Source organism: Bufo gargarizans, chromosome 11 (genome assembly GCF_014858855.1).
Source record: "Bufo gargarizans isolate SCDJY-AF-19 chromosome 11, ASM1485885v1, whole genome shotgun sequence".
NCBI classification, from domain to species: Eukaryota; Metazoa; Chordata; class Amphibia; order Anura; family Bufonidae; genus Bufo; species Bufo gargarizans.
The window spans coordinates 31,436,453-31,463,511 of NC_058090.1; the positions used below are offsets into that span (position 1 = coordinate 31,436,453).

The 27,059-nt window shown below is 44.1% G+C and overlaps 2 protein-coding genes across 4 annotated transcripts in view; one reads left to right on the forward strand and one right to left on the reverse strand.

The window, feature by feature from the left end:
* Positions 1-27,059, reverse strand: part of BRF1 (BRF1 RNA polymerase III transcription initiation factor subunit) — a 266,657-nt gene that overhangs the window by 141,747 nt on the left and 97,851 nt on the right. The gene's annotated exons all lie outside the window — the stretch shown is intronic.
* Positions 5,476-11,834, forward strand: BTBD6 (BTB domain containing 6). 3 transcript variants are annotated; one of them, XM_044271528.1, is made up of 5 exons: positions 5,476-5,593; positions 7,054-7,336; positions 9,364-9,454; positions 9,556-9,674; positions 10,433-11,834. In XM_044271528.1, exons 2-5 carry the CDS (start codon positions 7,143-7,145, stop codon positions 11,463-11,465), a joined length of 1,437 nt encoding a protein of 478 aa, XP_044127463.1. In that variant the 5' UTR covers positions 5,476-5,593; positions 7,054-7,142; the 3' UTR covers positions 11,466-11,834. The 3 variants fall into 3 exon arrangements, with proteins under 3 accessions (XP_044127463.1, XP_044127462.1, XP_044127461.1); XM_044271527.1 differs by lacking the exon at positions 5,476-5,593 and adding an exon at positions 6,455-6,740; XM_044271526.1 differs by lacking the exon at positions 5,476-5,593 and having other exon boundaries at positions 6,455-7,336.

The following is a 27,059-nucleotide window of genomic DNA, read 5'->3' on the forward strand; positions in this document are numbered from 1 at the left end:
CACTGTGACTTTCATTGTCCTTGCAGGATGCCGGGCGAGCGCCATCACAGACCCTTCCCAGACTAAAGCCAAGTTAGCGTTATGGTTGCAAAAGGCAGAGTTATGGGGAAGAACACACAAGTTGGATACAGCAAAAACTGCAGAAAGTTAAAGATATTTCCTTCAAATATCATCACGCATGGTGCAATATTTAATGCCTCTGGTAGGGTACATGCACACGGTGTGTATTACAGGTGGATTTTCAACAAGGTTTTTCGTGCAGAAAATCCGCAGCATAATGCAGCCAAGCGGATGAGATTTTCAAAAACTCAGTGCAAACATTTTCCGTGCGGAAACTGACCTGCGGTGCCGACTTTGTCCAGATTTTCAGCGCAGAAACTGCACTGCCTTGTAAATATGCCCTAAATAAAACAGCAAGGTAGGTTTTTGCATTGTAAGCAACAGTTTCATGGACTGCTGTGACTCCATCCACATGCACCAGAATATTTCCATGGCACGGATACTCAAAATACGGATACCTTCTGTCTGCATTCCATATTTTTCTCATCCCCATTAATAGAAAGGGATATTCTTGTCTGTAAGATGGAACGGAATAGGACCTGCCCCATAATTTGCAGAACGGCAGCATGGCTCCACATACAAATGTGTCCATTCCACCAAAGAAATGGATGGGTCGGTGTGCTATCTAAAAAAATAAAATAAAAAATGCTGATAGCGCACGGATGAAAAATACAATTGTGTGCATGCAGCCTAAGGGTACCTGCACACCGGGTCCGCATGAATTTCCAGGAGGATTTCTCCCTGTTTCTGCACCCAAACTGCACAAAAAAACGCAATACCGAATAGCAGTAGTTTTTTTTTTTTGTGCGGATTTGAAAAAGTGTGAAATCCGCAGGTAAAACCACAAACATAATTGAAGTGTTTTGGATTTTGAAATCCGCACGAGAGGTCAATTTACACACAAAAGTGAACATAAAATGTGTTTAATCTTATACATTTTGCTGGTACTTTATTATGCTGTGGTTTGTCTGCGCGAAAAAACTGCATGCATTCCACGTGTGCAGGTGGCCTATGTTTTTTATGTGGCTTTGGGTGCGGATTTTCTGTTTACGTTAGCAACCCCATTGGAGTCTATGGGGAAAACCACTATATAGAAGGTGCAGAATCGCAACTGACAAGCTGCAGACTCCAAACCCGCACAGAAGAAAAAAGCAAAGCGCACATGAGATTTATCAGATCTCATTCACTTTGCTGGCACTGTATTACACTGCAGTTCTTCTGCACACAAATCCACACAGGGGGGAAAAAAAACGCACATAATTTTCGTTACCCTAAATGTGCCTAGACTTTGATAGCATTGAAACAGCTGCCATTCTATGGACATCTCAGCGCATGCGCTGTCTGGCACCACCATATGCATTGGGTAGGCAAGGCTTACAGAACACAAATTTTCATCCAATATACTAGAATATCAAAAATTCCTCTGGTTTTCAGAAGAGCTTAAGAGGACCTTTCACTTGTATAAACTATGTGAACTAAGTATGCTGCCATATAGAGCGGCGCCCGGGGATCTCACTGCACTTACTATTATCCCCGGGTGCCGCTCCGTTCTCCCGTTATAGGCTCCGGTACCTTTGCTCCTTAAGTTATAGTAGGCGGGTCTTCCCTTGTCCTGTGGGCGTCTCCTTCTCCTGGCCAATCGCAGCGCACAGCTCACAGCCTGGGAGGTTTTTTTTCCTCTTTACTATCTCTATCTGACGGACTGCTGCATAAAGCCATAATAGTGGGGCTTGTGAACCAAGTTTTACTCGGCATCATCCCATATTTCACTGCTCATCTTTACTGGGGTGGCTGGGCCTTCTGAGTAGTATGAGGACTATGGTCAATGTTTGGGTGCGGCTATAACTTACAGTGGGCAAAATGTGAAAATTCTCATCAGTGTCCAATGATATTACACAACAGTGTTAATAAATCAGAAAAGATGAATCTTTCCGGCTGTCAAATGGAGTTGATGAAGCAGCCAGGATAGACGCAGTTAAAGAAAACTGTAAGTGGCCTCCTGTGTAGGTACCAACCCCCCCCATTACTGTACACCATATGTAATCTTCACTGTCTATTCTTGACAAGCATGGATAATTTGGCATAAGGATGGGGTCATGACAGGGGGGAGTTCATAGGACACCAGCTGAGATTTTACACCAGGGCTCATGTGTCTCTTATTTAAGACAATTAGTGTAAAAAGAAAAAAAAAAACACTAATTATCCCAGCAATGAACCGTCCCATGTATCAAGCAGATATCAGCGTATCATATGTCACATCAATAGACATATCCATCAGGCTCCGTCCACCTAACAGAAGCTGTAGAGTGGGGTCTGGTCCTCACTGGGCTGGTACCTCTTCACTGTATATAAAAGCAGCCTCCCATATAAAACTCTATACTGTTCCATACATCATTTTTGGGGCGCACTATGGGGGATATATGCCTATACAGTGGCATAAGTTGGAGTCTTCCATCTTCAGGCAAATACTCCCAATGTAGCTGTGATGGGTGAGCAGAGCTTTGTGGACGTGGCCAGCATCACAGGGGTTAAATACCCAGTGATGACAACCACTAAACATGTAGACCTTAAAGAGGAGCGGTCCCCTCTCCTGACTTGTCTGTTTTGGCAACTACTTGTACGCCCCATGTAATAGCAACTCTGGAGCGTCTATTCTTATGGTTCTATGTTGCACCATTCCTTTATTATTCCTGCTAGAAGTTATAAATGAATTGCTAGCATTTTGTAATGAAGGTCCAAATGGGTGTTACCAGTGGAGGGTGTGTCCCTGCACAGTTAGCACTGATTGCATAGTGTCAGACTTTGCAGCAACACCCAGCTGGACTTTCATTGCTGACTGCTAGTAATTCGCTCATAAACTTCTAGAAGCAATATTAGAGGAATGGAAATACACAGAATCGTAAGAATAGATGCTCCGGAATTGTCATTACATGGAGAATGCAAGTAGTTACTACAACAGACATGTGAGGAGAGGGGACGGGTCCTCTATAAGGGCTCATGCACACGAACGTTGTTTGCTTCCGCATCCGAGCCGCATTTTTTGCGATTCAGATGCGACCCATTCACTTCAATGGGGCCACAAATGATGTGGACAGCACTCAGTGTGCTGCCCGCATCCGTTGCTCCGATCTGTGGGGCCACAAAAAAAAAAAGAATAATAGAACATGTCCTATTCTTGTCCTATTGCGTAAAAGGACAGGCATATCTATTATGAGCGACCCGTTACGCAAGTTAAGGAACGGACACTGGCGGCATCTGTGTTTTGCGGATACGCAAAACACGGCGCGGTTGTGTGCATGAGCCCCAAGAGTCAGGAAAGATGGCCATACAAGTTAGATCAAAGTCGGCCAAAACCTCCAGATTTCCGCAGCTGCTATGGTAGATTTTTGTCGTCCAATCACATTTTTGGTTCAGTTTTTGCAAAATTGCTGGATTTACAAATCAATGTACATTTTAACGTCTTTCGGTTTCATCGGCCAAGATCCCTCTGGTGACCCCAGAATAGAGGAATATTTGGATGCATTTAACAGCTGCAAATAATAAACCCACAGTGTTCAATGATCAATCTGCTCAGTCTTCCCGCTTCTATTGATCCCTCTGTTTCTGCCCTGTTTCCTCCATGACAGTGACTTGCAGAGAATGCACAGTGAGACCCGACCGATGATCTATGCCGTATCTCTCTGATCTCGCTTCTTATCAGGTCTTGCCATTTTTTTTTGTCTTTTAATTGACCTATTTAAGCACAGATGAGTACTGAAGCCATTGCACACCATGCTAGGATTATCAAGGCTACTGAACTGCAGCAGCATTGTAGGGGGTGGAAGACATTATATGGCATGAAATATTTAATGCTGCACTGCCTCTTGTCAGTAGTGGGGGTCGCCTGCAATTCACTGTGGACCCTTTAACACTGAAGGTATTATCTGGACCTGCAAATGGCATGCAGTTCTCTACAATATGATGTCAGTGCAAGTGCAATAGGAGCAGAAATCCCCCAGTGCTAGAGAATACCACCAGGGCTAGATTTAGGACCGAAATTAGAAATTTGCATAAATGCAGTGACAGCGGGAAGCAAGAGTTATCATGCAGGTCAGTGAACATGGCCGTCCTTACAGCTCCCACCATCCCTACAGTCCTGAAGGGCATGATGGATGGATGGATGGATGGATGGATAGATAGATAAATATGCTCTTTAGGATGTGAGAAAAGCTGAGTGACACTTGGGCTGCATTCACATGTGGCATAAAAATTTGACAAAATTCACAACATTACAAAAACTGAGCGCAAAATTAATGTTGCAGATTTCAAGGCCTATTTACTGCAGGTTTCAAATAGCAATTAAGTCTATAATGAAATTATATAGCCTCAGGGTGGGACTGGCCCACCACAGTACCAGAGGATCCTCCGGTGGGCCCAAGCTCGGACACTAATGGACTCCTAATAAAACAGTGTGTGGGCCCCCAGAATAGTTTCCCCTGGTGGGCCCAAGGGACTTCAGTCTGACACTGTCTGCAATGCATACTGAGAACGCTGCGGAAAGCAATTACCAATGAAAGTTTTAACCACGCATGCCTTGCAGATTTATCTTACCCCAATGGAATACATGGGCTAAACTCTGCCGCAGATTATCATGCTAGGAAAATATTCCATGCGACAATCTGGCCCCTATAGTCACCTCACTTTCCATAGAAAAACGATCAACAGATGAATTAAACTAATTTTTAAACTGACAGAAGACTGACGGCTGCTTTGTATTCTGTGCTGTGTGTTCTTGTGGGCTGGATCCAACAAGTCTCATGTCTATACATAACATATAGATTTTCTGATTTTATTTCTAATTCTTTAAAACTAATTTTTCCTGGTTAAATATGCAGGACAGGTGTTGCTCCGGGACCCATGGTCTCATTTTTATGTCGGTATTGCCTTCGCTGTTAATATTTTTTCATAAACCCCAGCAGAGGATCGGATAGAAAACCTTATCTTATCACCGTTAAATGCACATGCGACATTCAGAAACTTGGCAAAGCTGGGTGACTATCTTTCAAGAGACGATAATGGCAGCCATACTGTTTTTCTGTCAAAAACACGGCAAATTTTTATTTTAGAACTTGATTGAAGGCGAAAACTTGCGTTTCATTGACTTATTTATTAATTTGTTGTAAACAAATAGAATAAAAAATAAATAAACCAATAGACTAAATATTTACACAAATAAACATACTATCTGTCTGGGCTAACCGGCTGAGCCTGTGTGCATTTAGGAGCCTCAGGTTCTCCAGGTTTGGATTTTTCAGCCATCATACTGCTGGCATGAGACCTCTAGTGAATGTCCGGGCGCCCTCTATTGGTCACTAGAGGAATGGTCCATCCCAGATGTGTGCAGAGAAGGAAGGAGCTGCTTCCTGGAGCCCGCCCCTCTCAGCCTGCCTGCCATCCTCACAATCATGGCTCCGCACTCCATGGACGTTCCCTGCTCTGCAAACTTTCCTGCCCGTGTGTGTGGATGGAGAAAGAAGCTCCTGGCCCCATAAAGGTACACTGACAGATGTGGGCATGCTCTATGCAATGCTGCACCCCCTGGCATCCCTTATATACGGTCTATACCATCCTGGGGTTTGCAGACAATGCTCAATCGAGTCCTTCTCCCACCAGATGGTGTGTTTGTAGGGGAGGGGGACTCTCTTACCTGATGCAGGCTTTGCAAACTTGCATTCATTGCTACATGTTTCTAAGCAAACTTTCATCCCTGCCCTTACATTGTAACATGTATCATGGTCGGTTTCCTATTTGGCTTCCCTTTGCTAGAGCTTTCCCTGCTGCTCAATTCTGCACTAGCTAAAGCAGCTCAGCCTGCAACCCCGGCTATGTGCATGTAATAAGATGCACCCCTGCTCTCAGGGGGTCTTCCCCAACACCCATTTTGTCCAGTGTGCATAGGGTTAACTTTTGCTAGATTTCCCTTGGTTCCCATAGTGCAGGGTGCTCCGTCCTGCACCCCCTGACTTGGTGCATGTAATAAAGTGTACCCCACATAGTCACTTTTCGGTGGGACTGACTTTACTTCTCAGTGGGCACCATGTCTGCGTGCAGCTCCTCTTCTCTGTCCATGCAGTACAGTGCATCGCCTCTCTTTTTTTATGGGTTTATCCTGTGCACTTGGATTGATGATCAGGGCTTTTGGGTGGGAGGACAGAAGAATGACATATTGTCTGATGAAGGAAGGAGGGGGGCTTTAGAGAGTCCTCCCACCTCTCTCCCAGGCTAAGCTGCACACACAGGGGCTTGTTGGTGCAAAGGCTGCTGCTGTGAATGGCAAGGACCCTGCCCTGCGATTGGCTTCCAGGGTGGTGACGTAGGCAGCCCCAGCTTGCTATTTGAGCTCAAGCCTTGCCCAGTTCTCTCCACTTCTACACGTAGAGCCTCAAGCCAGCAGCACACACTGGAGAGAAGGGGGAGGAGGAGGCGCCTTTCTCTATTCTTGTCTCCTATTCCCTGTGCTATGCATACGCCAGCATACACAAAAGCAGCGCCACCGGCAGCTGGTGCACCCACCCTGGCAACCTAACCATCCTTATAATGAGTGCTGGGCAAGCAGACCACAGCCAAGGAATAGACGGCGTGCAAGAAACTTCTGCTTGCTACACCTAGAGGAGCCCTGGATCTATCCTAGACCGCAGCTGGTAACCGGGCATTTGGTTTACTTTCCCCTATGGGTGCCGCAACTTGTGATTGCTATCCGTGGATTGCACTGGCATACACGTCACGGAGGTTGATTACATAACTGCATGGTGTTTTTGTTTTTTTTATTCCCCCTTGGTCTCTGCTTACGGACAAATTAATCCTGGTGACTTTGGAAGTTAAATCACAGCGATTGTGACTGATGCTTACAAAAGAGGAGCTCTTTCTAGTTTTCTCCCTTGCCCATGCCACTAGACCCAGGTTGCCTGAATGGCAGGATCATGAAGTGTTTGACTTTCTTTCTTCTGCTTCCAGAGACCTTAAAGAAGTCTAAAAAGAGCGCCCGGGCTAACAGCAAGGTGCAAGCATGCTATGAGATAGTGCCCCTGGCTCTCAAGAGGAAGATGGCTGCAGAGCTTTACCCTGCTAGTGCAAACACGAATATCGCCAACAGTAATAACGCTGCTGCGGTCACCGCCAAGAAAAACGCCCTCCAGATCCAGCAGAGTGCACCGCCGCCGCCGCAACTACAGAACCTGAACAACAACAACGTCGAGAGTACCAACTGGCAGTCCTTCCACCCGACCCTGAGGGAGAGGTGAGCGCACAGTGCCCCCTACAGCTGTCCTGGAAGCCCTACGTAAATCATAGAAGAGCTTATGGCAATGAATGTGCAAATCCGTGGGGGGCCGTAACTTTTTGGGGCAGTGATAGGGTACCGTAATCATAAATTGAAGTCCAGGGATTACCAGGAGTACCCACCACAGTAGTCAATGGCAGCAGAGCCTGGCACTGCACGCACAGAGGTTACAGGGCTTGGTGCAGCAACCATGAACACTAATGACGGTGCAGTCACTGGGGTATACAAGCCTGACTAATAATCGCAGGGGCATCACATACTGACGCTGCTAGCAGATGGTAACTGACGGGGTTTACAGGGCTTATCCTTGGGACACGGCAAACGTGAAATTTACATCCTGACACTTAGGTGGACATATTGACACTGGGGTACCCAATCCTGGCACTGCAATCACAGGGGTACTAAACCCTAATGCTGCAGTCACAGGAGGATCACATACTGACGCTGCAAACATAAAGCAAGTGAACAAACTGCAGCCACATAACCTATCCTAGACCATCCCAAAATAGGGGTACAGGAAAAAAATAGGGGTTAAGCAAGTGAACATCAAACTTATCCTAGACCAACCGAAAAAAGAGGGGTACAGCAAACATCCAGTATAACCTGGGGCCAATATCACAGATGTTATATAGACTGTACTCCTGTAGATATATATATATATATTAGTCTTTGTACAAGTGCCCAACGCCGAGGTCAGCGCACCACATGAATGCATTGATCCACTGCCATATCAAATAATGGACGGGAGTGATTAGGTTGGAAAGCAGCTCGCGCCGACCCTGCATTGTAACGGGCAATCAAGAGGAGCAACAGAAACAATATTCTTCAATCTGACTGCGCTAATCTCCGGCCAATGCAAACAGCCCCTACACAAGCTGCACCGTTGGTCTGTAATCACCACGTATGAGGCTGACAGGCATCCCCCACCAGCCCTGCACTGAGTTAGCAGGCAGCTCATGCACCGAGCCATTGCTAATCTGCAAGGAGCATCAGCAGGAACAGGACACTGAGATAGATAGGGGGGATCCCTCACTGCAGAGCTGTCAGGACCAACCAGAACAGCACTGGGTCAGACCACGCAGGTAGAGCTCTTTCTGCAATACTATGACACACACACACTGCGACCATTCTCCGATAGGGAAAATTTAAGGAGATGGATTTTCTGGCCATGTGTAGTCTTGACAGTGAGGATCGTTGTGCGGCCATTGATTTATAAAAAAAAAAAAATATTTATTTTTTTATCCGCCTTCCAGGCATGTGCATGTGAATACTGCAGGGGGTCTTAAGATGGCTATTGGGGAGCTGTGCACACTATGGGTCGTAATTGATTACCCTTTTATGTACTGCATAAAATGAGTGTGGTCACACTAGGAGTACATTTCTCTGACCATGTTCTTGCACTGCATGCAATGGTACATAAGACATTACCAGCCATGGAAGGGTAGGTTTTGCTCACATGCAGATTGGCAGTTTGTGTTTCGTTTTTTAAAACCATGCTTGCAAAAAAACTAAAACAAATGATAGCATCATTTCTCTGGTGTGATCGGTTCCCCCTGTCCCTCTAGATCAGGGCTGCATTTTAAAAACTGCTTTCCAGGAAAAGCTTTGTTCTTTTTTATTTTATTTCCAGTAATCTCAAGTAAAGCCAGCGAGAATTTCTATGAATCCTCGGGAAAATCCCTCAGATTACCATGATTATCCCATATAAGACTGGTACGAGGGCTGACAAGTCTGTAGGAGACAAACAGGCTGCAGCTAAATTTGACAAGAGCCGAAATCGACGCTGCTAGAAAAACCTGATTAAAATTAGCAGACCTTCCTTGTACGCCTGTGAAAAGGGATGTGTCATCTCTTTCATCCCGTCGTTGGCGTTTAAAGAGAAGGCCACCTCAGTGAGACACACGTCAGCCTTTGTAGTTGGATTTAGACTAGCGTATTCTTGTCGAATTCTCCCAGCTAAATATGTGTGCGTATTCTCCCTTTAGGAATGCATTGATGTTCAACAACGAGCTAATGGCTGATGTACACTTCGTGGTGGGGCCATCTGGGGCCTGCAAGAAAGTCCCTGCTCACAAGGTAAGTTTGAACCCCCCCCCCCCCCCCAAAATAAAAATAAATAAAAAAGAAAGGTGTTTTTTTTTACAATTTGCAACATTACAATTATTTTTTCTCCCCAGTATATTTTGGCCGTCGGGAGCTCTGTGTTTTATGCCATGTTTTATGGAGATCTAGCCGAGGTCAAATCCGAAATCCATATCCCCGACGTGGAACCTGCTGCTTTTTTAATCCTTTTAAAGTAAGTGGGGTCATTAAAGAATTGGAAAATAAATGCAGCAGCAAACATAAAAGCTTATAAAATATGCATATTCTGACTGGCATTAATGGATTTTAAAACGGTTGGTAGAATAGCCCCCTGTAAAAAACCACAAAAGCTTTGGCTCCTTATTATGCGAGGAATACGGCTGGTTCTGGAAACTAAAGCAAAAAAAATAAAAAATCCACCTATAATGTATTTTTAGAGTTGGGTACTTTTTGGCCGAATGTTTCCATCTTGCTGTGAATTTGTATGGGCCAGATATACGGATTTTTGAGCGAATATTTCCATCTTGCTGTGGATCTGTATGGGCCAGATATACGGCTTTTTGAGCGAATGTTTCCATCTTGCTGTGGATCTGTATGGGCCAGATATACGGCTTTTTGAGCGAATGTTTCCATCTTGCTGTGGATCTGTATGGGCCAGATATACGGATTTTTGAGCGAATGTTTCCATCTTGCTGTGGATCTGTTTGGGCCAGATATACGGCTTTTTGAGCGAATGTTTCAGACTTGCTGTGGATCTGTATGGGCCAGATGAACGACTTTTTGAGCAAATTTTTCCAACTTGCTGTGGTTCTGAATGGGTCAGATTAACTACTTTTTTGAGAGAATGTTTCCATCTTGCTGTGGATGGGAATGGGCCACATGTACGGCTTTTTGAGCGAATGTTTCCAACTTGCTGTGGATTTGTATGAGACAGATGTTCGATTTTGGCTCAATTCTGCTCTCTTCCCTTAGGTACTTATACAGTGACGAGATTGACCTGGAAGCAGACACAGTCCTTGCCACGCTGTATGCTGCCAAGAAGTATATTGTACCCGCACTAGCCAAGGCCTGTGTTAACTTTCTTGAGACAAGCTTAGAGGCCAAAAATGCATGTGTCTTACTTTCTCAAAGCCGCCTCTTCGAGGAGCCAGATCTGACGTTGCGCTGCTGGGAAGTGATCGATGCGCAGGCTGAACTGGCACTGAAGTCAGAAGGCTTCTGTGAAATCGATCTGCCGACCCTAGAGATTATCGTGACACGGGAAACGCTAAACACTAAAGAAGACGTCGTCTTTGAAGCCATCTTGAATTGGGCAGAGGCCGAGTGCAAACGACAAGGCCTGCCGGTGACACCTGCAAGCAAAAGGAATGTACTGGGAAAAGCCTTGTACTTGGTACGGATTCCAACCATGACTTTAGAGGAATTTGCCAATGGGGCTGCCCAGTCGGACATTTTAACCTTGGAGGAGACGCGCAGTATATTCTTGTGGTACACGGCGGCCAACAAACCCCAGCTGGAGTTCCCTCTCGTTAAAAGGAAGGGTCTCGCTCCTCAGAGATGCCACAGATTCCAGTCGTCGGCCTACCGCAGCAACCAGTGGAGGTACAGGGGACGTTGTGACAGCATCCAGTTTGCGGTAGACAAAAGGATATTTATAGCGGGACTTGGGCTCTATGGATCGAGCTGCGGCAAAGCAGAATACAGTGTCAAAATTGAACTCAAAAGGCAAGGGGTGGTCCTTGCTCAAAACCTGACTAAATTTGTCTCCGATGGTTCTAGTAACACGTTTTCGGTCTGGTTTGAGCACCCTGTGCAGGTGGAGCAGGACACGTTTTACACCGTCAGTGCCATCTTGGATGGCAACGAGCTTAGTTACTTTGGGCAAGAGGGCATGACGGAAGTACAGTGCGGAAAAGTGACTTTCCAGTTTCAGTGCTCATCAGACAGTACCAACGGGACCGGGGTACAAGGGGGGCAGATTCCAGAGCTGATCTTTTATGCATGACGCATTTCACCCCCTGACTACTGCTCAAAGCACACCGACGCCCCTCTTTGACACGATCAGCCCGTTTCTACTCCACCCTGGTTGTCCTGCCACACACTGAACAAGGGTTAGTCGTTCCTATGAACTGTATGGAATGTAACGCGGGGGCCGCCGACACTCCAACCGAAGGAATGCTTGTAGAGTTTAATCTTATTTTATTTATTTATAAGCTATTTGAATTATTGAAACTGCGACACGCAGGGGAATGGAAAAGAAATCTGCACACAATGTGCATTTATTTTGTATATAGGTAACTTGTTCAAATCTAGCCTGCTCGACAGAGGAGCGGCAATTAAATATGTTACATAAAAGATTTTTACTTATACCCGATGCCTGCCTTGTCAGTGTCATTTCTATAGATTTCACTGGGACTAGACATTGAAACCCAACACAATGCGATGCGTTAGATGTCTTATCTGTGTGTGCCAGCACTACACCTACATCATCATTATTGACCGGGGTAACTTTATAATCAAGACACACGGTTGTGAACTGACACTATACAGAAATGTACCCACAGAGCTACTCACGGTGGTCGAAAGGATATGCATGTGAAAAATGGACATTAAAAGGGGCTTTGCAGTAAAAAGAAATATGGCTGCCTTCTTCCAAAAAACAGCGCCACCCTTGTATACAGGTTGTGTACGGTATTGCTTCTCAGCTTCATGGACTTGAGCTGCAATACCTGACACACCTTATAGACAGATGTATTAAAAAAAGAAAAAGGAACCATGTTTATCTAATCCCTTACAATTACTTGTTTTATCAGGATGAAAGGTGCCCAATTATCGGCAGCACATCTTCCTGTATAATCAGGGATGTGCAGCTGATAATGAACAGAAGTGAATGACTGCAGCAGCGATCATTCCTCCAGCATTCTGTATGCATGGGCCTGAGTAATCAGGCGGGTGCAAATGAGAGCCCATGCACTTGTTCTCATCCATAGGTGCTCGCACTGCCCGTACATTGGGCAAAGGGAAGACCCTCACTTGAGTCACCTATGGCTGTATAAAATCCCCAGAATTGTACAGACCCCAATGTGTGCTGTCCATACAATTGTAGCCAGAACTACCTGCCTCAATGGATGCATGGCCCTGACCCCACATCAGCTAGGCTATAAGTGTCCATGTAACTTAAGCGTATAGGCACTTGGTGTATATTACGGGTGGATTTTTATACAGAAAATCTATAGCATAATACAGTACCACCAAAGCAGATTTTCTAAATCTCATTTACATGGTGCAGAAATTGACCTGTGGTGCAGATTTTGATGCCTGCAGCATGTCAATTGTTTGTGCGGATTTTCAGCGTAGATTTCACCCTTTGCAATGCAGAGAGTGAGATCTGGGGCAAATCTGCAAGTAACACATGCAGATTTGGTGGGGAAATGCAGTGAAAACTGCACACAAATCTGCATAAGGCCTCACAATCGTAGGTTTGGTCTGCACCCGACCCACAAAATTTAATGGGGCCACAAAAGATGCGGACAGCACACCATATTCTCTCCGCATCCTATGTCCATTCCACAGGCCCCACAAAAAAGTCAGAACATGTCCTTTACTTGTCCGTTGTCGGCCGGTATCCGTGTTTTGCAGATCCACCATTTGCGGTCCGCAACCTGGATACAGTCGTGTGCATGAGGCCTAAACTACACTGCCGTAGGATACACCCTAAGGCTAACTGCACACATTGCAGATTGTGCCTGTTTTTTATTTTGTGCAGATTCTCATGCGGAAAAAGACGCAGTGCAATACAGTACCAGCAAAGTGTATGAGATTTCACAATCTCATGTACACTTTTTTTCCATGCAGAAATTGACCCTGCCGTGTGGATTTTGAAATCTGCAGCATGTCATTTGTTTCAGCGCGAATTCCACCCTTCTAAATGCAATCTGTGACAAAACTCCATTAAATCGGCACCAAAAACCACAAGTACCAAATGCGGTTTTGGATAGTGAAGCTCACAGAGAAACGCATGGAAATCTGTTAGTGTTGCATCTAGCCCAGCTTTCTGGAGAACTCAAAGAATGGCAGAGTAGATAGAACAATTGCTGGGCTATATACTACAAAATTGGCATTCATTTGCCAAAGTACACTACAGAAAATTCTGGCAGGTAACCAAGATTTTAAAAAGGGTTATCTACAATAGGTAAAGGCAGGCCACCGCAGTGATTATAAGCCGGCTTTTATTAAATGTCAAGCAATCACTTGTCCTGGGATTTGCAGGTCTACAAAAATAGAAAATTTGCTCTAAAAATTACAAGAGGAAAGCTAATGCTCAAATGAGCAGCTGAGAATATTCTTGGCTACTCCATCTTTTATCATAGCGCTAGACTTCTCATAGTACAGTATCGGAATTTGTTCATGACCAATTTGAGGGCATTGTGCGCCCCTCTCCCCTATTAGCTTAAGTGGACAGCCGCTGCAAAGAGCGCTACCAACAAATCTCAATTGTGGTCCTCAAATATCCCCCAACGGGTCATGAGTTGGGAGGGAACCCCTGTGGCAGTGCCTATATGGCTTGTGAAACGCTAAGGAAATCCCGACCTGTTTGGAGGTACTTGAGAACTGCAACCGAAAAAAAAAATACAACCTTGGCGGACTCCACTTCGATGGACACCATCTAATACTAGGACCTAGCTGGTCAGTTCCTCCCAGAGATCTGCTCATGAGGGGATATTTCATATGGATAAGGACTGGACAATTACTATTTGTTGGTAGCTTAAGGGTCGCTACATGGCCAAATTTGCACAGTGTATTTATTTATCTTTTGGGGTGGGGGTGGGATGTGAGGGAACGACTGAAAAATGTCTTGCTTTGAAAAAGGATAAAAGTAGGTCAACTAATGAACAAAACATTGGTAACAAAAAAAACGCTTGTATGTCCTACCTTTCGTATTAACCTTCAGCTAATATCTGGAGTAGGGATCAACAGATTATCGGAAGTACCAATATTATCGGCCGATATTCAGGATTTTGTACATTATCGGTATCTAACCTTGCCAATATACCGATAATGCGTATAAAGCGAATACTAGTGAGCGCTTCCATTATGGAAGCGCACACTAGTATGCATTGAGAGTAGGGGAAAAAGCGCAGCAAGTGCTTCCGATACTCGCCCTCCCTGGTATTCTTTGATGGGGCCCGCGCTGCACTGTCCTGACCCCGTACAGGGGGAGCGAAACGCCGGACCCGGAGATGAAGAGGAGCCGCGGCGCAGGAGCGGTTAGGAGTTTTTTATTTTATTCATCTGAGGTCTGATAGGGGTTAATAAAGGTCTGATAGGGGTTAATAAAGGTCTGATCTGAGGTCTGATAGGGGTTAATAAAGGTCTGATCTGAGGTCTGATAGGGGTTAATAAAGGGCTGATCTGAGGTCTGATAGGGGTTAATAAAGGGCTGATCTGAGGTCTGATAGGGGTTAATAAAGGGCTGATCTGAGGTCTGATAAGGGTTAATAAAGTCAGTGAGGAGGGGGGGATGGTGTGGAAATTGGCATTTGGCACTAGTATATTATAAAATTAAATTATAAATGGACTGCCAACTAAGGGCTTTATTATTAATAATTGACATTTATAATATACTAGTGCCAAATGCAAATTTCCACCACCTCAGTGACTACCAACCAATATAATATATATTATGAGATTTAAAATATCGGTATAAATGATCAGCTATGGCCCTGAAAGTTCACAGATTATCGTTATCGGCTCTAAAAAAATCAATATCGGTCGAACCCTAATCTGAAGCTGATGTTTTTACAGCAAAAAAATGCACAAAAACTGACTAAAAACCCCCAAAAATTCAAAAACCCACACGTGAAACTCCCCGTGACAAATATAACAGACAGCCTTTAAAGGGGTAATCCCATCTCAGACATTGATGTCACCTTTGGGACCTGGTCCTATCTCCAGAGCAGGACCCCTGCAGTGAAGCGAAGCAAAGGAAACTTGCCTAATTAGAGCAGTCTATAGTGTAACATAAAAATAAAAAAACTGGCTTGGAACCAGACAATACAGATTACACTGCATCTACCTCGTACAAAACCACCTTGTGAAAAAATTACAAAGTCGTCTGGTTATTTAGGAACAAAACATGGGAATGGGATCAGACATTTATAGCATATCCTGTGATGCCATGAAAGGTTTGAGTTGGGATGCCCCCTTTAATCTACAAGAAGGGTCTTTTATCAATATCTTCTGATGGGTTACTACTAATCATTATGTATTTAGTGACTGAGAAGGCAGAATTTTGGGAAAATCAAGAGAAGAACTGGGCAGACAAGAAAGTCTCAATATCTTTTGCACTATTATTATTATTATATTTTATTGGGACCAGATTGGGAATGAATGGTTGTGGCTACCGCCCCCTCCCAAAACGCCCCATAAGACTGTAAATGCGTGACCAGCTACCTTCCCTGCGTCCACATGAAAACGGACTGGCCGTGTATTTGTGCTTGGTCAATATTATTATCTGGTTCCACAAACACACGCCAAGGAGCACAGCGTCCCCATTCACAGCAACTTCTGCTAGGCGACCGACGCACCATGACTGACCGCACGTACAATGAACGAGTGGAAGACTAACTTTATCTTTTAGTTTAATCATCGTATTTTAAGAGCCATAACTCTTTTCTTTTCTGCCAATTAGGCGAAGGCTTGTTGTTTGTGCGATGGGTTGATGTTTTCATTGGTACCATTTGGGGTGTATGCAACTTTTGGATCACTTCTACCTGTTTTGGGAGGCCGGACTAGCCACCCTCGCAAAAAAAATAAAAAAAAAAATGTTATAAATAAAAACATTTCTAGGAATTTCTTTTTTACACTATTCACCATGTGGATTAAATGACAAGATAATTGTATAGCTCATGTGCAAACACTGTGATATCAATCACGAGACGTATGTTCATTGTTCTATTTGACATAATAAAGCACTGTATAAAGCCTTATTCACACGCCAGTGATTTCCATCAGTGATTGTGAACCAGGACATAAGGTATGAGGGAAAGATCTGCGCCTGTTCTGTGTTTAGAGCCGCACCTGGTTTCGGCTCAAAATCGCTGACAGAAATCACCGACGTGTGAATGAGGCATTAGAGGGAAATGAAATCTTAAGGTTTTCTATTAGATTTTTGTTCACATTTTTTGTCCCACTTGACCGTGCAATCACTTGACCACTTCTGTATTGCAGAGTTCTATACTGTCTGTTTTACACTGACAGGCAGCCTATTAGACCCTGCCCCTGCAGGGTAGATACCTACCCAGAGTTCATTGTTATATCTCAGGCTGCTATAATGACCATTAGCGCCCCACAATCATGCAGCAGGGAGGGGTAAGGCAATGGGCTGAGATAGGGAACCTTTTCTTTTTAACTGCTTATATGCTGCAGTTGCTACTGTCTGCGAGATCTAAGGCTACTTTCACACTAGCGTTCAGAGCGGGTCCGTCTGATGTTTCATCAGACGGATCCGCTCCTATAATGCAGACGTTTGCATCCGTTCATAACGGATCCGTCTGCATTATAACTTAGAAAAATTTCTAAGTGTGAAAGTAGCCTGAGCGGATCCGTTCAGACTTTACATTGAAAGTCAATGGGGGACGGATCTGCTTGAAGATTGAGCCATATGGTGTCATCTTCAAGCGGATCCGTCCCCATTGACTTCCATTATAAGTCTGGACGGACGCTGCTTGCACTAGGCGGAGCGGAGGCTGAGCGCTGGCAGACGGATGCATTCTCAGTGGATCCGCCTCCACTGAGAATGCATTAGGGCCAGACGGCTGCGTTCAGGGCCGCTTGTGAGCCCCTTCAAACGGAGCGGACACCTGAACGCAGGTGTGAAAGTAGCCTTATGGGTGAAATTTAATGGATCGGATTTGTCTAATATCTTGGTAAATGTGCAGAGTAGAGAAAAATACTTGAGCTTTAGCGGCTCTGCAAAGGACACCTCCAGTAGTATTTCCAGCAAGCTTTATTGATGACACAACAACACTTTTTAGGACGGCAGTGATCCCGTCAGATAAGTGGTGTATCTGACCTGACAAAGGGATTAGTACAATCCCGAAACGTGTTGTTGTACCACCAATAAAGCTTGCTGGAATTACTCCTGGAGGTGTACTTTGCAGCGCCGCTACAGTTCATGTTTTTTATTTCCTTCTACTCTGCACAATTGCCAGGATAGGAGATAAATTCGATCTCTGCAGTTGCACCCATTAGATGCCACAGTCAGTAGCAATTGTATCATATAGGCAGTTAGACAGCGGAGAAAGAGTCCCTATCTCAGCCCACTGCCTTACCCCTCCCTGCTGCATGATGGTGGGATGCTAATGGCAGCTGGAGGTGTACCAAAGGGCTTTGGGTGGGCATGTACCGTCAGGGGCAGGGTCTAATAGTGTGCAAAATTCCGTATCTTTTGCATACCGGAGGAACAGCGAGCAGCAGCAGCAGACACTACCTCCATACATTGAACTACAGGCTGTTGTGCCCTGAGCAGAACAGTCAGAGGTGAGCGGCTTATTGTCATTATACACTACCCCATATGCTCTCCTATTTTTTTATTTTAAGATCTTGGCAATTGTGGCAGAAGCCCATTTATTTGTATCAGATGTGCTGACGCTGATCTCGTGGACAGGCAGAGCTTGCATGATTACTAGGAGTTATACATCCGGCTGTCATAGGGCACTATCCGGGCATCGCTCATGACATATATACATGGAAGAGCGTGCGTGCGTGTGTGTGTATATATATATATATATATACACACACACACACAAAGGCCTCATTGAGTAGGCCGAAACGTTGCCTGGGGATAAAAGTTTGGCGTCTTCACCCTTTCACGCTATTTTGGAGAGCTGCCTCGTTATTTGGACGTGTTTATAGTGGAGGAGAAGCCCGCTTTCCTTGAGGAATTGCACCCTGTTCACACCATCTAACTGTGCTGCTGTTCTATCTGTGTGTGTGTGTATGTGTGTGTGTGTAGGACTGATAGACGATATATACTAGCAAACTTTACCTTACACATTGAATAACCCTTCCTTGCTGAAGCCATAAGATCCCTCTAGCTTCCAGGACTCCTGCACAGATGCTGTTAGAGGCGCTGCTAAATGAATGCAGCACCAATTTATAAGAGGTTTTACATTAAAACACCTGAGCAGGTCTGTTCTTCCCTATGCACGTTTATCCCTTGCATTAACAAACTAGTCCTGTGTCTTTAAGAAATTGCAGCTGACCGACATAATCTCTCCTTTAATCTTGGCGTCCTGGGTGTTTTACAAGCCGTTTTCTAAGTACGTTTAAGATTTCCTGAATGATAACTTGTTTTACGACCTGAGGAAACAGCAGAATATACACACCTGTGTATGCAGGTCAACTGTTAATTATACACTCGCACAGCCGATCATCAGGTTATGAGCAGGCTGTACGTGGGCGCTTTTTATGTTCAAGCACTGCCTGATGTTCTGCATCGGATTTGTAAATTAAAAGAAAATTGGGCAGAAAATCCATTACTTATTTAAAATGGGTAATCCCATGAAATAAGTTCCTATAAAAAGTCCCAAAAAGGCCACTAACCTGAAATGTATATAACTTGGCACCAATTCCACTTTTTCACCTTCTCTGTGTCACCCCTCAGCATGCCTTATAATGGTACATGGTTATAACAGAAAATAACGGAATTCGTAAGACGGAATTCAAAACGGAAACCTTTAGAGGCATTCCGTTTTGATCCGTCATAATAAAGGTCTATGGGCAAACACAGTCTGGTTTCCGTTATCCAGGACAGAAAAGAAAGTCCTGTTCACATAGACCTCTATTATGGAGGATCAAAACGGAATGCCTATAAAGGTTTCAGTTTTGAATTCCATCTTACGAATTCCGTTATTTTCCGTTATAAAGCAATAATGGAATTGTGAACGCTGATGTGAACTCAGCTGGGCAGTATATAACATGACCCATTTCCCAGTTTTTTAGTCTAGCATTCCAAAAACCCTTTGTAGGCATTCTATGGGGGAGATTCATCAAGGCCAAAGTGTGCTGTGCCGGTCTTGACATCCCATGCGCAGGCCTCGTCATAAATTGGGAACATCCTCCGGCAGTCCGTGCGTACAAATTAAAATCTAAAGCAGCTTGGGGCTGCCCTATATTTCTGGCCTAAATTAAGATAAGTGTGCTGAATCCACTGCCCCCGTCCTTTGCCCGCCACACCCCCTTATCTGAAAGTGGAGAGGGCGATGTAGAAATGCAGTTTGCTACAAAATTATGTCACAGTGGCGTTTTTGAGCCATAAAAATGGTGTAAAAGATGATAAATCTACGCCTGTATATCTTTTACGTACGCTGTTCTACATCACCACCAGTCAGGCTGCTCCCCCCTCTGGCAGTTGCAAATATAGTCCCCAGGAAGTTTCCAGTCAGTCTCCTTCTCCCTCTGACAGCTGTAAATACAGCCCTCAATAAGCTAATCTGAACATAGTTACATAAAAAGTATGCCAAGGAGATTGGAGCCGTAAAATAAATAGTTTTTGCTTGCTCACAAGTCAATGCACAGGTTTTATACAATAGGATACTTCCCCAACAAGCAGGGTAGAAGCAATGTGTATGGCTATGGCATGGGGCTGTTGGTGCTGGCTGGGGGACACGATTATGGTGGCAAACTGGCAATGGAATGGGGCTGATGGCGCTACCTGGGGGACATGATGATGGTGGCAATGGCATGGGGCTGATGGCGCTGGCTGGGGGACATGATGATGGTGGCAATGGCATGGGGCTGATGGCGCTGGCTGGGGGACATGATGATGGTGGCAATGGCATGGGGCTGATGGAGCTGGCTGGGGGACATGATGATGGTGGCAATGGCATGGGGCTGATGGCGCTACCTGGGGGACATGATGATGGTGGCAATGGCATGGGGCTGATGTCGCTACCTGGGGGACATGATGATGGTGGCAATGGCATGGGGCTGATGGCGCTACCTGGGGGACATGATGATGGTGGCAATGGCATGGGGCTGATGGCACCAGCTGTGGGACATGATGATGGTGGCAATGGCATGGGGCTGATAGCGCTGGCTGGGGGACATGATGATGGTGGCAATGGCACGGGGCTGATGGCGCTACCTGGGGGACATGATGATGGTGGCAATGGCATGGGGCTGATGGCGCTACCTGGGGGACATGATGATGGTGGCAATGGCATGGGGCTGATGGCGCTGGCTGGGGGACATGATGATGGTGGCAATGGCATGGGGCTGATGGCGCTGGCTGGGGGACATGATGATGGTGGCAATGGCATGGGGCTGATGGCGCTGGCTGGGGGACATGATGATGGTGGCAATGGCATGGGGCTGATGGCGCTACCTGGGGGACATGATGATGGTGGCAATGGCATGGGGCTGATGGCGCTACCTGGGGGACATGATGATGGTGGCAATGGCATGGGGCTGATGGCGCTACCTGGGGGACATGATGATGGTGGCAATGGCATGGGGCTGATGGCGCTGGCTGGGGGACATGATGATGGTGGCAATGGCATGGGGCTGATGGAGCTGGCTGGGGGACATGATGATGGTGGCAATGGCATGGGGCTGATGGTGCTACCTGGGGGACATGATGATGGTGGCAATGGCATGGGGCTGATGTCGCTACCTGGGGGACATGATGATGGTGGCAATGGCATGGGGCTGATGGCGCTACCTGGGGGACATGATGATGGTGGCAATGGCATGGGGCTGATGGCACCAGCTGTGGGACATGATGATGGTAGCAATGGCATGGGGCTGATGGCGCTGGCTGTGGGACATGATGATGGTGGCAATGGCATGGGGCTGATGGCGCTGGCTGTGGGACATGATGATGGTGGCAATGGCATGGGGCTGATGGCGCTGGCTGGGGGACATGGATGATGATGGCCATGTAATTTGTATACATACAGAAGAAAATAATATATCACGATACATCGTTATATCGCACATGCTTCAAATTATATTGTGATATAGATTTTAGGCCATATCACCCATCCCTAATTGCAGTGGAATTTTACTATAAGGATATGGTCTAAATATGTGAAAAGGCAAAAACAAAGATATACTTAATAAATCTGAGTTTGATTTAATTCTCGGAACCGCCAAAAGACTACCAGTGTTCTACTGCATCCCCAAGGTTCACAAGGATCCTCTCCACCCCCAGGTAGGCCGATTGTCTCTGGCATAGGGTCCTTGACATCTAACTTATCCCAATATTTGAATAGATTTTTACAACCCTATGTCGGAGTCACTCCGTCCCATCTAAAAGATACCACAGCAGTAATTAATTTATCGGAAAACATGATGTCAACCCCATTGGATTCTTGCAACTTTAGATATTGGTTCATTATACACATGTATAAATCACGATCAAAGAATACATGCTATAGCAAAGATTTTATTACAGGAAGGTAGATTAGGAGCTGAACAAATAAAGTTTTTATTAGAGGGTATCAGGATTGTTTTGTCCCACAATAATTTTTTTTAGATTCAAAATTTTATTTACAGATCACAGGGACCGCAATGGGCACTATGTTTGCACCCAGTTACCCCAATTTATTCATGGCAGCATGGGGACAGGAGGCAGTTGCTCCCAGACTGGGGTCGGACCTGGTGCTCTGGCAAAGATATATAGATGGCATTTTAGTTATTTGGGAGGGATCTCATCAAGTTCTGATGCAGTTTATAAATGAGATCAACAGTAATCCGTGTAATTTAAAGTTCACCCCTAATATAAGCTCACAGGTGGTCGAATTTTCGGATTTGAGAATAGAGAAGATAGATGGATCATTTATTTGCAGTACATATCAGAAGGAAGTGGCCAAGAACAGTTTATTTTAAGTACAAAAAAGCTAAATTTAGCCAACTAAGAGAGGCCATAGGCCTAACTAAATGGGATAAAGTCCTCACAAATAAAAATACAGCCACAAAATGGGATATCTTTAAAAGCACCCTAAAATCTCATTGTGAGAGGTACCTACCGTATGGGAATAAAAGGTTAAGGAACAAAAAGAAACCAATGTGGATAAACAGAACTGTAAAAAAAGCAATAAATGACAAAAAGAAAGCATATAAAACACTAAAACAGGAAGGTAGCACGGAAGCACTGAAAAACTATAAGGAAAAAAATAGAACATGTAAAAAACAAATAAAAGCGGCCAAACTAGAGACTGAGAGATTAATTGCCAAAGAGAGTAAAACTAACCCTAAAATGTTCTTCAATTATATAAATGTTAAAAAGTATAAATCTGAAGGTGTCGGCCCGTTAAAGAGTAATGAGGGGGGAGTCGCAGAGAGCGACGAGGAGAAAGCAAAGCTGTTAAATATTTTTTTCTCCAATGTATTCACTGAGGAAAATAAACTGTCAGATGACATGCAGAATGTAAAATAAATTCCCCATTAAAAGTGTCCTGTCTGACCCAGGAAGAAGTACAGCAGCGACTAAAAAAGATTAATATAGACAAATCGCCAGGACCGGATGGCATACACCCCCGTATCCTAAGGGAATTAAGTAATGTCATAGCCAGACCCTTATTTCTGATATTTGCGGACTCTATACTGACAGGGAATGTCCCACAGGATTGGCGCATGGCAAATGTGGTGCCAATATTCAAAAAGGGTCCAAAAACAGAGCCTGGAAACTATAGGCCGGTAAGTTTAACATCTGTTGTGGGTAAACTGTTTGAAGGTTTTCTGAGAGATGCTATCTTAGAGCATCTTAACGGAAATAAGCAAATAACGCCATATCAGCATGGCTTCATGAGGGATCGGTCATGCCAAACTAATTTAATCAGTTTCTATGAGGAGGTAAGTTCTAGACTTGACAGCGGCGAATCAATGGATGTCGTATATCTGGACTTCTCCAAAGCATTTGACACTGTACTGCATAAAAGGTTAGTATATAAAATGAGAATGCTCGGACTGGGAGAAAACGTCTGTAAGTGGGTAAGTAACTGGCTCAATGATAGAAAACAGAGGTGGTTATTAACGGTACACACTCAGATTGGGTCACTGTCACTAGTGGGGTACCTCAGGGGTCAGTATTGGGCACTATTCTCTTCAATATATTTATTAATGATCTTGTAGAAGGCTTGCATAGTAAAATATCAATTTTTGCAGATGACACTAAACTGTGTAAAGTAATTTACACTGATGAGGACAGTATACTACTACAGAGCGATCTGGATAGATTGGAGGCTTGGGCAGAGAAGTGGCAGATGAGGTTTAACACTGATAAATGTAAAGTTATGCACATGGGAAGGAATAATGCAAGTCACCCGTACTTATTAAATGGTAAAACACTCGGTAACACTGACATGGAAAAAGATCTAGGAATTTTAATAAACAGCAAACTAAGCTGCAAAAAACAGTGTCAGGCAGCTGCTGCCAAGGGAAATAAGATAATGGGTTGCATCAAAAGGGGCATAGATGCCCGTGATAAGAACATAGTCCTACCACTTTACAAATCCTTAGTCAGACCACAGATGGAGTACTGTGTACAGTTCTGGGCTCCTGTGAACAAGGCAGACATAGCAGAGCTGGAGAGGGTCCAGAGGAGGGCAACTAAAGTAATAACTGGAATGGGGCAACTACAGTACCCTGAAAGATTATCAAAATTAGGGTTATTCACTTTAGAAAAAAAGACGACTGAGAGGAGATCTAATTAATATGTATAAATATATCAGGGGTCAGTACAGAGATCTATCCCATCATCTATTTATCCCCAGGACGGTGACGAGGGGACATCCTCTGCGTCTGGAGGAAAGAAGGTTTGTACACAAACATAGAAGAGGATTCTTTACGGTAAGAGCAGTGAGACTATGGAGCTCTCTGCCTGAGGAGGTGGTGATGGTGAGTACAATAAAGGAATTCAAGAGGGGCCTGGATGTATTTCTGGAGCGTAATAATATTACAGGCTATAGCTACTAGAGAGGGGTCGGTGATCCAGGGAGTTATTCAGATTGCCTGATTGGAGTCGGGAAGGAATTTTTATTCCCCTAAAGTGAGGAAAATTGGCTTCTACCTCACAGGTTTTTTTTTCCTTCCTCTGGATCAACTTGCAGGATGACAGGCCGAACTGGATGGACAAATATCTTTTTTCGGCCTTATATACTATGTTACTATGTTACAAGTTGTCACCTCCCAAGATGGCTACCCAATGTTCCAATGAGTCAGTTTCGATGTTTGAAAAGAAATTGCATGAAACCAGAACAGTTGGATAAACCTAAAAGGATTCTATAGGTGAGGACTATGTCAAAATTGCAAACAATTTTTTTTTTTATAGAAAGATAATAGCAATATCCAGTACCAATGGCCTTAAGTGGGAGATCAAAAAAAACTTTACTTGTAACAGCAAAGCAGTCATTTATTTATATCGAGTGCCCATGCTCAAAACAATATATAGGACATACAATCGGGGAATTAAAAATAAGGATCGCTGAACACATTAATAATATTAGGAAAGGTTATGAAAAACACACTATCAAAGCAATTTTAAAATACATCATGCCAGTAATCCGAGGGGGTTGAGATTCATGGCCATTCAATCAGTGAAGGAGAATGGGAGGGGAGGAGCTTTCATCTCTAGGATGTCTAGGGGTGAATCAAAGAAGATATCCGAGTTTGGATCCTTGATGCCCTTGGGGTTGAATTCAGAAGTGGAGATATTTGGGTTCCTATAAATGGGGTGGGGATCAGTTCACACAGAGTGTGGATTCCAGGCTGTTTATCAGCGCATTGACTCTCTCTGCGTCTTTCCCCTCACCCCCTACATCTTCTACTCAGACTATTTTTTAATTTTTTCATATTTCATTTCTATATTTTAAATTTTTATTTATATACTTCTATTTTCTATTTTGTTTAATATATATTTTTTTAGATTCTTACATTTCTATGTCACACTGTTATTTTCATTTTCATGTTTATTTTTCAGTCCTTTTTCTATATTTCTATTTGTGTCTGGTATATACAATGTAATTATCTGTGAGCTATATGTATTTCACGTATATATACAATAACAGTATAAGCGTTGAAGTGCAATAACGCATGGTGCGCACTTTGTGTCTGAGGAGTTTGAGACAAAGTTGCCAAACTTACTCCGGTCCAGATTTTATTATTAACATTGATGTGCCTAAATTAACATTATTTGCTACCACTAAGGAAGGAACGTTTTGTTCCGAAACGCGTCTGATGGGTATTGCCTGTTGACTACCGAAGGTGTACAGTAATATTTGAAGATAATCCACACAAGTGCATTCAAGTTGGCTTTGGCGCCCCTGCGCTTCAACAACGTATGTGCGGCAAAGTCATTCAAGCCGGCACACAGCAGAACGGGCAGCCGACTGAGACATCGAGGGAGGATCACAGCGCTGCAGCATTTGTGAGTAATAGCCTCCTGAATTATTGCCAACATAAACAAACACATCAAGTCAACATACAGAGGAGTCATCTTACCGGGTATAATACGCGAGACAAGAATAGCCCACATTAAAGCGAGGTCCATATGGTACTATAAGTCCCAGCTCAAGCGTGGGAGCACTAAAACATTGAATTCTATTCAGACTATGTGGATACCCTACTAAATAAGGCACAATCAAAGCATATACTGCGTACACCTACGTAACGAACTAGAAGTACAACAAAGCCGTACCTTTTTATTATTATTATTATATATGAATTTTTATGCATGAGCTCCGTATTATAAACATTCAAATGGTCCGAGACTATGTTTTAATGTCATTTTTATTTGCGTAATAGGAATACGATTTTCTGTAATACATTTGTATTGATTTAGTAAACTATATTTAAGGTGTCTGTGAGCCAGCCATTTTTCTTCTTGCTTTGTATGCTATAAATCACTAATTGGTAGTTAGTGGGCTGTGCTCCAGTATAATATACTGGTGAGCATCTCTGCTATTTTCTTTTACTAGACGCAATGTGTATACACTGCTGCTTAGTGCACACAGGATCACTATGACAGGAAAGGGAATGAGGCAGTGGAAGAATGACCGAGCATGCAAGTCCACTGGCACCACCTGGAAACACACATTGTTATACACTTTGAACACCAGGTGGAGCCATGTTATGTAAGTAAATCTTCAATGGATCATTGTTAATGCATGTAAACGGAAAAACTAAATGCTAATTTTTATATGATCTGTACAATGAATACAATATTTACTGGTGGGGCAATCCCTTTAAAGAGGTCTTCCAGGACCCCAACAATTTTGCTGAATGTCAGCACTGGAAACCAAAGTGACCAGGAGCACTGAAGCAGCAGTGCTGGATTGGAGAGGCATCGAGCAGGTGAGTAAAGCTTCTCTTTATTTAAAACATTTCCAGAATTCAGGGAAAAGAAATAAAAATATGAATTTGGGGGTCCTTAAAATACCCTTTAAGGCTAGGTCTATGCGTGATTGAATAGACGAAGTACCGGATTTTCGTGCGGTAAATCTGCAGCGTGGTACAATTCTCATCCACACACGGCACAATGGTCAGCAGAAACTTTTCACTGAACATTTGGGGCATTTTCTTTCTCCTACAGATT

Excerpts from the sequence above, each read along its gene's own strand:
- BTBD6 (XM_044271526.1), top strand. The coding sequence starts at position 6,984 with ATGCCACTAGACCCAGGTTGCCTGAATGGCAGGATCATGAAGTGTTTG. Across the intron at positions 9,455-9,555 it reads AGAAAGTCCCTGCTCACAAG|TATATTTTGGCCGTCGGGAG; the intron begins GTAAGTTTGAAC and ends TTTTCTCCCCAG. Across the intron at positions 9,675-10,432 it reads GCTTTTTTAATCCTTTTAAA|GTACTTATACAGTGACGAGA; the intron begins GTAAGTGGGGTC and ends CTCTTCCCTTAG.